This window comes from Bombus pyrosoma, linkage group LG16 (assembly GCF_014825855.1).
Source record: "Bombus pyrosoma isolate SC7728 linkage group LG16, ASM1482585v1, whole genome shotgun sequence".
Taxonomy (NCBI): domain Eukaryota; kingdom Metazoa; phylum Arthropoda; class Insecta; order Hymenoptera; family Apidae; genus Bombus; species Bombus pyrosoma.
This window is the reverse complement of record NC_057785.1, coordinates 3,706,737-3,719,961: the sequence shown is the minus strand read 5'-3', so window position 1 is coordinate 3,719,961 and position 13,225 is coordinate 3,706,737. Positions and strand designations below refer to the sequence as shown.

The 13,225-nt window shown below is 39.0% G+C and overlaps 1 protein-coding gene across 13 annotated transcripts in view; it reads right to left on the bottom strand.

Annotated features, from left to right (window-relative positions):
- Positions 1 to 13,225, bottom strand: part of LOC122576380 (aquaporin AQPcic-like) — a 30,486-nt gene that overhangs the window by 5,035 nt on the left and 12,226 nt on the right. For 12 of the 13 annotated variants that reach the window (XM_043746596.1, XM_043746591.1, XM_043746589.1 and 9 more), the window contains one exon: positions 2,533 to 2,720. In XM_043746596.1, coding sequence (XP_043602531.1) covers positions 2,533 to 2,720 — 188 coding nt within the window. Of the gene's footprint in view, positions 1 to 2,532; positions 2,721 to 2,838; positions 3,108 to 13,225 lie in introns of those variants that run through there. The other variant, XM_043746601.1, reaches the window with a different exon arrangement.

The following is a 13,225-nucleotide window of genomic DNA, read 5'->3' as shown; positions in this document are numbered from 1 at the left end:
ACTGCGTTATTGCCAAAGATACAGATAACGTGGCACAGTCGATATTCTTTCAACTGATCGACTACTTTAGCTTCGCCGTGGCAAGATCAATCTAAAAATGTGAAAATAGCTTTCCTACTATATATAATACGTTTAACTAGTATCCGGACAAGTATCTGGTCCATCTCTAGTAACAGTATATCAATTAAATATATATATATATATATATTAATTAGTTAACACTTTGACTGTCACGTCGAACTCCCACGTTTCGATCAGGACACCACGGGAGTATTTTTATTATTCAAAGCATATAATGGTAAAATAATAATACGTTGATGACGTAAGACAACGTTCTTCCCCAATGGACCGTTTATCTTATTGGTGGTCACGGGTGACCACCGTGGCGCCTTGCTAACAGTTGATAGCGACATATTGTAACAAGGCTTCGTTTATTTCAACAAACTTTTCGCATTCGTTATTTCGTGATAGGCAAAACGTGCGGAATATATCGTTGAAACGTGTGGAGGATATTAGTAAACGGTATTACGATTATTTTTATGATTTCGACGAAACATTCGGCTGAAATGGTAGAGGTAAAACAAATTACGTTTCTGACAAACCAATGGTAGTGGTAGATCAGAAGAGAGGAAAATGTGCTGTAGATTTATCAGATCAAACGATAGCATATTCCACAACGCATGGAAGAACCCTCGAGTGGTATACAAAATTAGCTTTAGAGTTGCTGTTAAATACATCAATTTCAAGCGCGATGATACTCCATAAACGAGCAACAAAAACAAAAGTCAAGGTATCAGATTTTAGAATGGTACTCACGATGCACCTTGCACAGTGCCATTCACCAGAGCCGTGGAATATACTTATTCGACAAAGATCGCGACACGAAATGCGGAGGAAAGAAGGGCAAGCGTACCTGGCACGAAAATTTTGCAGAGAGTGCTATAAAAAAATGCTAAACAATTAGGATGAAAAATTGCTAAGAATCGGAGCAAAAAGGTGACCATCTATCGTCCAGATTGTATCGATGAGCCACATTTGTGTTCAAAGTGTTTTAACACAGTGCACCGTTAGATGCAACATTTCTTCTCATTTTTTTTATCGACGTTCCAATAAAAATGTTTAATCGTTCAATGGGGCACTTTTCATTTCAAAGTATCTTCTATTTATCGGTTCTATTGAAAATGCCCTAACTGTGAATTTTCATTCAATTTTTACGATTGTAAGAAGTTGAAGCGCTCCGCTCACCAATGACCACTGTGGCGTCACAGCAGAAACCGTGGTGGGTCATGTATGACCCACGTGGCAGTCAAAGCGTTAACTGCGTTCGACGTGTATATGAGAGATTTCTGAAACTAAATTGCCCAGTTAACCGGTTGATGTTGAACTAGGAATCATCTGTGGCGATTATGAAAATCGCTGCGATATTATTGATCATCGTATCTTGTAACAAATAGGCAAATGTTCAGGCGATGAAATTATACAAGCATTGATCGATGAATTAATCGATACGTTGGTAATCAAACTTTACAAATGTCAGAATGTGGAATTAACCGTTTCCACCTGTCAATCGACTTATATACATCTACTGATAGAGAAATTAACGAAATTACTGTGTATTTTTTACCTTCCAAGATACACTGACACCGAAATTGAAAATAGTTTACAGAGGTAACAGCGTGTACGTGAAACGACAATATATTTTTTCCTCCATTATACTCGTGCAAGATCTCCCCGGTTAAATATTGAATCAGGTGAAGAAAATCAAACTTCGTGACAATGTTAAGAAACCTGTACTCTGTTTCAATCGTATAATTAGAAATTCGACAAAAGCTACAGAAGAAATAACGTAGTAAGATGTTGGTTAAACCTTGGATTTGTTTACTGCGTGGCATCGATTCGATTAATCGTACGCAACATGCATGAACTGGCTTTTGTTTCTAAAACATTGGCTCCCCAATTCACGTCGAACGTAATCCCGCGAATGTTGCGTCAGGTTCGAGTCAACAGCACGACTTCACCACTTAACTATACAACGTTCTGTCGCAACAAAGAAACGTGTCGATTAATTTAGAAGCTTTCGCGTTATTATCGCGTCGAAATGACCGGCCCTGCTCGCATTATCTGGTTTGCACGCAGACAGCATACGAGTTTGTAAAATAGTCACGAATCTGTCCGTAGTTGCTTTTATTCGTACGAGCGGGCCAGCACCGTTACGCGAGAAACAGCCCCATAGCGTGGAGTTATCACCGAGCCAAGTTTCACTCTCCTAAACTCTTCTTTTCAGCCATGTGACGTTAAAACTTACTGCACGTTCACGCACGGGCTGTTATCTGTTGATGATATTTTTCATTCCCAGCCAATGTATCCGAGCAGATAAGAAACGCACAGTAATTTTCCAGCGATCGTTACGACGATACATACGTTAGCTTCTGTCGTCTGTGACGAAACAAGCGCTGGTTTTGCATTTGACCTAACGACAACCCAAGACGTGGCACGAAAACTCTGACCCACAGCCACTTTCCAAATGCTCACCTGTATAGCTATCATGGCACCTAGTCCAAAGGCCAGAGAGATCTGCATCACGTTCGGATGAACACCCAAGCTTCCGATACACCCTGTACATCCAACGAAGACCAGAATGGCGGTGCCGATCGCCTCGCTAACGGCAATGCACAGCGTCTTCCAGCCGGATGCATCCTCTCTCATCAAATTGCTCAGCCCTGTAACGAGACAAGAGGGAGAGAACTATGATTGTCTGTGAGAGATCGAGGGACCGGATCGACGCGACGGAGACGTGATTCACGATCGATCGGTGTGTCTTTTGTCATACGGTCTTACGCTAGCTGAACCTGCGAGGCAATTTTTGTAAGGAAAGTGGACGCACAGTCATTGCCAGAGACGCGGTCGTCGGATGACGCGGCGGAACTCCAGGCCATGTTCTGTCGATGGAAAAACAGCCGATCACAGGCCCGAAGGTGGCCGCCGATTGGAAAGAGAATGACGATACATCGATATCGGAATTCCTGCGATTCTATCAACCCTTTCGCTGAGAATTTATTTTTGATTCTGTCAGTGCAGCCGAATTGCTTAATGCTCGATAAGAAGATCATTTTATGGTCATGGTAGCTTCTCGGTCTGGCCATGGACTATGTGGACATTTCTAGGTATTTATGGTAAATGAAATTTATTGAAATAGGTAGTTTCCCTTAGTTGGGTCTTTGACAAGGCTGTAGGTTACTTTGTTTAGTTGTTAACAAGAAACAGACAATTTGTAACGTACCAGCATTGGATTCTAGGAATGACGATAGGTCCATAGGACTCCATAGAAACTTTTAGGCATTTGTAGTAAATTGAATTTATTGAAATAGGTAATTTCTCTTAGTTGAGTCTTTGACAAGGTTGTAGATCACTTTGTTTGGATGTTAACACGAAGCACAAAATTTGTAACGTGTCAGCATTGGATTCTAGAAATGACGTTATGTCCATTGGACTCCATAGAAATTTGCACGTATTTGTAGGTAATTGGAAACGTAAAACGGATAGCTTTCTTCGATAAAACGAATGAAATGATCAGATCCAATCGATGAATACATCGATTAGAATAATAAACGCAGTGGTGTCCAAGTGTGTTCCGTAGCCACTGTATAGACGTTTTCAGCTCTGTTTCAATCTTTGCCAAAGTAATCACGACTACGTCGTGACTCATTGCGGCGTAAATGAAATTTCAAAATATTTAATATAACGCGGACAACTTCCATGCTAAGAGTTGGAACGCTTTCAGCCGTCGTAAATTTAAAATTCCTCATAACAAGGTCTGTCTAATGGATCTAGGAATATGGTAATGGCAATGCTGACCGATATCGCTGGCGCCAAAGTAAACAGAGCCTCGGTTGGAATACAGATGTCAAGGAGATGGCTATCGGGCGAAGAAAGAGGTTTAACGAAGGGACTCGCGGTGAATGCATAATGAAGAGGGCAAGCGGGCAGGCAAAGGTGAACATTAGAGGCGGCACGAGCTGATATTCGAGCCGAACCGGAAGCCGGAATAACGCTGGCGAGTACGTGCGAGATTTTCCTGGCGCAACGAAGATCCACGCTCGATCGCCTGCAATTTTCTTAATTACGTCGGGGGCCTTCCCCTGGCTGCGACTCATTAGGGTAACCGCGAACGTGCACGCTCGATCGATGCCGCTTCCAGATGAAATTGCCTCTGAATCGTGCGAAATTTCATCCTTCCCGGCTGCCGAGTCTCTCTATTTCTGAATAGAACGTTAGACAGACGTGGAAACGAGATTAGAATTCCTGGAAGAACCCTAGTCGCCCTCCGGCTCTCAATAACAGCCATCTCGTTCCAGCACTTGGTTAAATTCTAGGTTATGTTACTTTTGTAACGTCCTGTAGATGCAACTGTGTGAATATGAGAATTTATCGGCAATCTAATTCGCATTTGGGTTCTTGATAAAGTGAAACTCTTGATGAAACTTGCTTAATTCGAGGATTACGTCACTTTTGTGGCGTCCTGTAGATAAAGCTGCACGAACACGAGAATATATTGAAAACCTGATTTCCATTTGGCTTCCTAATAAGAGGTATTGCAAATCAAACTCGGTTACCTTAATAATTACATTACTTTTGTATCATCCTATGGATGAAACCGCGTGCAATGGTTACAGGAATTTATTGGAAACTTAATCTGTATGTTTGGATTCCCAGTAAAAACTAGTCTGTGATCAAATCTTAAATTTTGTGAAACCTCACTTTTGTACCATCTAATAGATGAAATTATGTACATATTGAGAATCCAACTTATTGTCGTTAAGTTTACTTAGATCTTAAATTGAACATGCAAATTTTGTATCATCCTATAGACTAAGCCTATATACATAACAAAACCATAAAAATATTCTCAGAACTTAACTTACCTGTGAGCTTGCAAACCTTAAGCAATCTCTGTACCATAAGAAAAGCAACTTACCTTTGATATCCAAACAAGAGATGTTCTACCACCGAAGCTATTCCCACTTTACTTTTGTATAGCCCTGTTCGAAAAAAATGTCTATTCTACGCCTATGAAAATATACTAAAAACTCACCTATTTATAAATAATACCAACGGATTTACGTCTTGACACAATGCGTCACTAAACATTGAATTATGTAACTGAATACATATACGAGCGACCAGTGAATTTAAAAATCGTTTATCATATTCGTCCCCTGTGATCTTCAAACAGAAATATGTTATTTTTAAAAGCAAAATGCAGCGAGGCTTGTATGCTTGTGTTGAATGATTTGTAGGCCTGATTACAAGTGCTTCTGTTCTACTTATCGTGGATGCGAGCAGTAATCTCGGGTCACTGTTACGTATACGTGTGCCAGGAATGATAAAGCCGGTATCAGCGATGAAGAAATCAATAGCATAGGTCAAACGAGCAGTTTCTGAATAATCTTAAAAGATACAGGCGAAAAGTTTCGCTCGCGATGCATCGATACATATATATTGCGTAATTTGTCTTCTTACGAAAGCCAGCAGCATCAAATAATTTTTTATTAGATTCGTGTTTATCAAACATTCTCGTTTCTGGTATTTCCTAATTGCTAATGACAGAACAAAATTTCGCTGTATCTTTGTGACGTTTCTTCTCGTTTTACATAGTCTAAAGAATAATATGAAATGCACTTGTTTAATTGTAAATTAGCGAGGTTTTATAGCTTCTGAGAAAAATAAATCTTGGATAAATGAATCATCGCCACCAATTGTAACCACGATTCTCAGGTAGCTGAGTGAATCTCTCTATACATCTATTCGTGTCATTCTTACCAATTATCCCCATAATTCCCTAGAATTTAGTATTTCATGAATCACCCGATACGCTTTAATAAGCTAACGCTCAACTGCAACTTTCCACTCTCGAGCTATATAAGAGGAAAAAAATAAAAGGAAAATATCATATTGACATTAATGTTTCATTAAGTTTACTATCGTGATACTTTCGCGCGGAGAAAATGGCCACCATAACCGTTACGGTGAACCATCAAAAATCGCGTAAGTAGCCTTAATGGCGTCAAACTTGGCAAAGTGCAGTTTCGAGTATCTTGCGATACATGTTTTATAATGTTGCTATACAAAATTATAGTTTCAGTGAAAATTTCGAAACTTAAAGAAAAACACTTTTGAGGTAACCTAATAGTTTACTCGGTCACAGATTTGTCTGGAAATTGCACGAAACGATTAGGTTTTTGGGCTAAGCTCGAATTAGTTTGGTTCGTTTTGATTTTACTTTTAACTGTTTTTCAGATAAATTCAAATACGAGTGTAGGACCTAACTATCGGAACGTATTGTCGCGTGAAACATATTTTTGAAAAATCTAACAGGGCTCGTGTTACCAGCTCTTCGATTTTTCGATGAACCGTGATATGTCAAATTCTTCGCGAAAGTGCCGCGTATTGGTGTGTATAAGGTTAGACGAACGATATGCGGAGGCACGTCTGCCCCAGAATTACGGCAGAGTTCTCGTGATTAACCGTGTGCCGGCCGGATATAATTAGAAGGCAACACGTGTCACGCACAGTTTCCATTAGCGTCCCATCGAGAGTGACAGTGATCAGTCATTGACGTTTGCCACGGCTTTCAAGTACGATTCCATGTTGATGATTGCCTAATTATTGGAAAAGGATCGACTCTGGTGTTATTCATCTCTATAGAGTCAGGCGTGCCAATCTGCATATTCACAGGGGACCGTTTTAGATAATTGTACTACTATCGTGAATGAAATTTTACTTTAGTCTTTAAACTTATCACTTGCCAATTCATTGGTATTGTTATCAGTGTTATTGCTTCTGACTGGTAAATTGTTATGCAAAAGTTGTGGTTATGTTCCACCTTCTTTCGTCTGATTTGTGAAGACCAGGTAAGGTAACCTATTAAGGGAAAAGAAACTATAGTATCGATAAACAAATTTAGAGAAACCGGTTCTTAGATTCAATGTCCCTAATGAATACGTTGATAAAATAACACGGGAAGGAGAAACATTTAATCACGTGGAAATCAAAGTATACATTGAATAAAGTTAACGAAATAAATGTTCTGGTTCAGTGCTTAAAAGTGAAATCATTTTAAAACACTGTTCTAAGATATTCCTAATATTATAATTGGATACTTTCGAAAAAATGTTTGTTACATAAAAGCGCGATGTAAGCCATGTCTTATAGAATGAGTCGCCAGATAATGGCGGCAACACATTCTAACCATTGTTGCAAATTTGAGTTAGGAATGAGGAAGTGCCTCTCTCACTTATTAGTGTTGGAACCAAAGTTCTTCTTTCAGAAGATTGTGTATACAAGTTTGCGATGATATCTGGTGTCCATAATAACAGAATTACGAGGGATATAGGTGTTGCCGGTAATTACGATGAAAGTTACCTGCTCGTAATTAGGATTCGAGAAAGTAATAGTCCGTGATTTAGAAAAGAGTGAAAGGTTGGTCGTCTGCCTTTCGAGCATGAAACACGAAAAGAAATGACCAGTTTCCCCATAGCTTGCACTAATTAATAATTTATGGTGGTAATCAGCGCGCCATCTGCTCTTAGTGAGAAGAATCATTAATCACTTGATAGCGTGGCTCGATAAAGAAGGAAATGGTTACGTCGATAAAAAACGTGACGATAGAAAGTTCGATAGCGATCGATTTTTCACTACGTAACGTATAAACGGTTAATTCGCGTGAAATGGGATAAAACCACCTTAATTTAACATTCACACGACCGTCAAGTATTCACGAATAGTCGTTGCTGACTTTTTCTACACCCATACCCATATTTGTAATTAATGTTCTGCATTTATCGTAATAAAAAATTCATTATATTTCTTCAACTCGAAGTATATAATTAAATTCAAGTTCTCAAAATCTTGATTTACACCATGATGATTTTTAAACCTACTAATTTTCTATATTTATTTGACATATTTTTTAAACAACCTGATTATCTTATCTTTTGCCAATATTTTACGTAGATTAGAATATGTATCGTTATCTGCAATGAAGATATTCCATAATACAATTAAATACTTAATTAATTAAATTTTAGGTTAGGTTATGTCCATGATTCCAACATGGTTCTGGTCGCTACTTTTTGGGTCTCACTTTTGCATCACTCTGTATATAAAGCTTCGCGTTTATAAGAACTTATTGACAACATAACGTACATTTGAATTTCTAATAAAAATAACTTTTAATCAAATTTGTTTAAATATCGATTTACATTACATTTGTATCATCCTGTAAACTAGATTTCACGTCTAGCAGAATTTATTGAAAAGCTAACCTATGTCCGAATGTTTTGCATAGATTAAGAAAATGTAGCGTTGTATCGCGTGATTTACGAGCTGGCCGGTGTTAAATATCTCGATACGCTCGAAACTGAAACAATAGAGTTCCTCTCGAATTAATAGCGTGCCGAGAGACTGGAGTAGAAAGCGCGCGCGGAATTAATTTCTGTCTCGCCGCAGTTTAGTCGTTCCTCGGCCCATATAGCTCGCGATTCGACGAGAGCACGCGCGAAAGCTCCCAAGATCGAGGACTACTTCTTGCTCGAGCGTTCCACGCTCCAATTAACGTCGCCTCCGCGCTTTCCGCAACACGTTCACCCCGACCATCTCTTCGCTCGACAAATTCTCCAAATATCTAAATAAGAAAAAAATTTTCTGTCGTCAAATTTCATCGATCAGGCGATTCTGATTCGCTTTATCTAATATTTCATTTGGTTTTCTTTTAAATGATAACCGATGATCGAGATTAGATTAAGTTTAGAACTTCAATAAAAAAAAAAAAACTTGACAAATGTGTGTAAACAGAAAACGATTAGGAGACGAAATTTTCTTGTAAAAAGCATTTGCGAAGCAATTGGATTAGGTTTGAACTAAGTTTGAATTCGTTTGGTGGGGTTGAGTTAGGTTTGAATTAGTTTTAGCGATTGGGTTTGAGATAAATTTGGTTTAATTAAGCTCGAGTGTTAATAGACTTAAAAATTTAGCGTAGATTAGTCAATTGCTACGTTTACTTGAAAATAATTGAAGCGATTTGATTAAGTTTGGCTTAGATTCGAATTAAGTTTGAATCAGTTTGATTATGTTTGGGATAAGATTAAAAATTCCGTTTAATCTTTATTCAAGTACAATACAAGATCAGTTTTGAATTAATTGGCAATGAAAAGGAGTCAAGTTCTACCTAATTAAAAAAAACATTCAAACCATTGAAATCTCGAAATCATCAAAATCCTCGTACGTTTATATAAAAGTGCCTCATACGAGTGCTTATGTTCGCGTTCACAAGGAATTATCATGTTGTACATAATTTGAAAAATACTTGCTATCGATTACCATATCTCGTGAGTCACGAATATAGCTGACTAACAACAAGTTAATTAACTCTATCGGTCACCTTTTCCGAAAACACTCGATGCGATTAGGTCAGCCGATAAGTCCTGTCTCTTCATCGCTTCGATCGTCGTGCCATTGCCAATTAATCTCACGAATTTTACCACACAGCTGCAACAGTTACACGTGTGACATTGAGCCAAGTTCGCAGTGAACGTCCACTGACCGCTCTCCAAAACGACACAATTCCCACTCTTTCTCCCTTTCGCACGCTTTATTAACTGGTGTCTAATAGAACCGTATCACGTGCCCACCATAATAACAGAAAAATTGCTATTTTCACCTGAAGTCCTCCTTTACTGAAGTCTCGTGCTCGAGGAGTTCGTTTCTTTCCCAATTTACTATATTGTAATGCAATTTAACATTTTACCGACCGATAGCCGATTAATCGGTTTTTGTCGCTGACGCTTACCGACCGATAGCCTGTTAATCGGATTTCTGTCTCCGACGCTTACCGATCGACAGCCTATTAATCGGCTTTTCGTCGTCAACGATCTTTCTCATTATTTGAGCAATAATTTGTTATTTAGTACTAAGGTGCCTTGCTCAGTTGCGTCAGTTGCTTTGCCTTGCAAGCTGCCACAGTTTTATACCAATTTGAAAAACTTGCCGTTCGCGATCAACGAAAAGAATGGTATCGGAGAGTCTAAACCGAAACCTGCGCCTGAGCTGCCGGTCGGACGTGCGTATGCTGTTGAACCGCTAGGGGTCAATAAAGTGTTAAGATATCCACAACATTAATCAGGTTACTTCACTCCCTCTCCAATGATAAGGGTGTACCGTAGCTCATGGGGCCCATTTCACAGGAGGCACAAGAACAATGAAAAATTTTTTACGGACGTGTGTGCTACCTGTCCTCGTTTCCGTGTAGCCATTTTCGTATTTCATTGATTCGCAATTGCTTACTTATCGTTCGATCTATTCGTAAGCTTGCGATCGTCGTATCAAAGAATTTCGCAACGTTTCAAAAATTCCAGTTGTACATTACTTATCCAACTCCTTCTAAGTAGGTGCGGATTATGGAAACACAAAAATGGCTCCAACTTGGAAACAAGAACAGATAGCACACATGTTCATACGGATCTCTCTCATTGTTCTCGTGTCTCCTGTCGACTCCTGAAATGGGTCCCTCATATTATGACTATCTCACGTATTGAGGTGTTTGGTGAGATACCCGACTAGCAAACCAATTTTTGTAAACCTGACTGTCTCACGGGTACCTGGGTACCTCGAATGCTTAATTGAAATCGCTAGCCGTATAAATATCCGCATGATGCATATCTGGCTGCACATGAAAGACTCGTTGCAGTTACAAGCTAATGCTCAAAGTTGGAATTAGTTAAGTTGGCTTTGATCTTCTGCCAATTTACTACATTACGATATGCTTTACGCTGCACAAACTGTTGGCAAAACACATGTTCCTGCACACGACAAACACTCGTTACGCTGGTTATCACGATTTCTTGCTCAAAGACAGTACTAACGAGATTAGGATTCGCCGCTCTGCCAGTCACGCTTACACGCATCGCGTCTAACTTTCTACACGGACCATTTTCAACGACGCGGAACGCCTCCTAAAGACCAGTTTTCACCGGAAAAATACGTTTCAGGATCCCTGCGTGTTTATTAGCCGAGTTTGCAAGCGCAGATGACGAAGGAACAGGGCACTCGGATGTATTGCAGGTAGAAATCTCATGAGATTTCGCTTATCGAGGACTCTTACGGGCCGGAAAGAAAGTTGCGCGCGAAAGTATCTGGAACGTGGAAAACGAGGGAAATCACGGCGATTATATCGGCTCGATATCGTGGCGCCCCTATGGCCACGTTGTTTCGTGTGATTTGCGTTTCGCAAGTGGGACAGTTGTGAGAACACGCTTCGTAAATGCTTCGATAAATCAGGCCAGGTAATCAAATTGACGAAGGTGTATCTTCAGGGTGGGAACCTTTCGTTCTTGCCCTAGTGTCTTTAGATTTCTCGTTTTCACCAGCGAATCCAATTTCTTCGTGTTTGTCTTCTTCAAGGGGAACAGAACGATGTTCCAATGTAGTAAATTTTTGTTTCATACCTTTCAATCTTTCTTAACAAAATATTCATCGTATAATTGGATGCCGGAGGAAGTTCGTTGGAATTTTATTACATTTTCTAAATGATCGTTTTACAAAACCAACGAATTCACGTAATATGAAAAGAAGAATTTTCGTTCTCGGTTACCGCAATGTAACTACGACGAAGATTCTCTGTGAAATCTGTCAGCAATTCGGGTTATAAAATTTGTAGCTTACATTTTTTAAGTTCAGTTTAGTTTTAAAGTTTATATGTAGTCGAAAAAGTTACGGACGATAGAAGAAAAGAAGGGTTTTAAAGATAAAATTACACGACATGCAGAGGAACATACTCTTGTGTATTTGACCTTTCGGCGACCTTGAAATCTTCTGCGAAGTCAACATTACAATTTTTAGAAGGAGACCTCCATCCTTTATCACATGTTTTTCTAGCTGACATTCAGATGTTTTCAAAATAAACTTGTGCCTTTCGCACCGTTCTTCACCGGGGGTTTCAAGATCATCTCAAGATGAAATACACAAGAGCACGGCACATCTACCTCGATATCGTGGGAATTTCGTTCATATTTTTCGAGATATTTGAGCTGTTCGAGGAGACACACTGTGCAAAAACAAATTGTTGTTATTAACACGAGAAAAAGTATCTAGTATACTAAAAACCCACGTTCCAGTTATAAACTTTCCTTCGACCACAGCTGTACAAGTCTAATGAAATTACAACGCTGTGAGTTTCTTTAGAAAGGTTTTTTATAGAAGTGGTTAATAAAATTTCCCACTCGACAGTATGCCAAACTACGTCATTTTTACTAACGTCAATTCCATCAGCTTCTGACTATTAGAACGTGTTATAGTTCGCAGTCTTTGAAAGATCAATTAACATGTGAATGAACGTGTAATTCTTTCGTTTCATTCAGTTAAAGTAATTAGCGATCAATGAATTTTTCTTGCCGCGTGGAACGTCTTTTTTTTACGTGTTAATTCGACGTATTAATTGGTAACTTGTAACTGCACAGTTTCTCTAGTAACAGTGGTTGAATTGTGCAAGAGGGAAATTAGCACGATTAGCCTTCAGCTTCCTTAACGGTGCTTGCAGAAACCAGGTTCGAATCTGCTTACTCGACATGGAAACCATGTGGTTTTTGCCATCGTGAGAAAGGACAACAAGGTATTCTTGACCTTTCTCGAAAGCCAGTTTCGTGGAATCACGTTCATGTTCCATTTCTCGAAAATAAAGTCTCGAATTTCGAATAATAAAATCTTTTAACCTGCATGATCCTAGCGACGAACGATATTGTTTAATTAATTAAACGTTAAAAACGTCTAAGTCCGAATAGCAGATCTGCTTTCGTGGAAATATAATGGGACAGAGACGAAGTAACTATTCGATTTAATAGTTCAAACAATTTGCGAGTGTTCGTCATTAGTCTCGGACGACTGGTAATGACACGATGCTAATTATCTCACACTTTGTCACTATGTCACGCAATAGCAGGAATAGAGCTATCTTCCGGGTTATTGTTCATCGTAGACTTATTCAAACTTCAACACGTGTAAATATAATTCACCTGCTATCTTTTAAGCTACTGCATGGAAATTCGACATGCAAATACGAAGGTTATGAAGGTTATTAAGGAACGAATTCGTCTGGTGATATTCAATGCAATCTAGTAACATTTGAAGACAAGTCCTAGAAACTTTTATGGGAACTAACTGAATAAGAAAATTG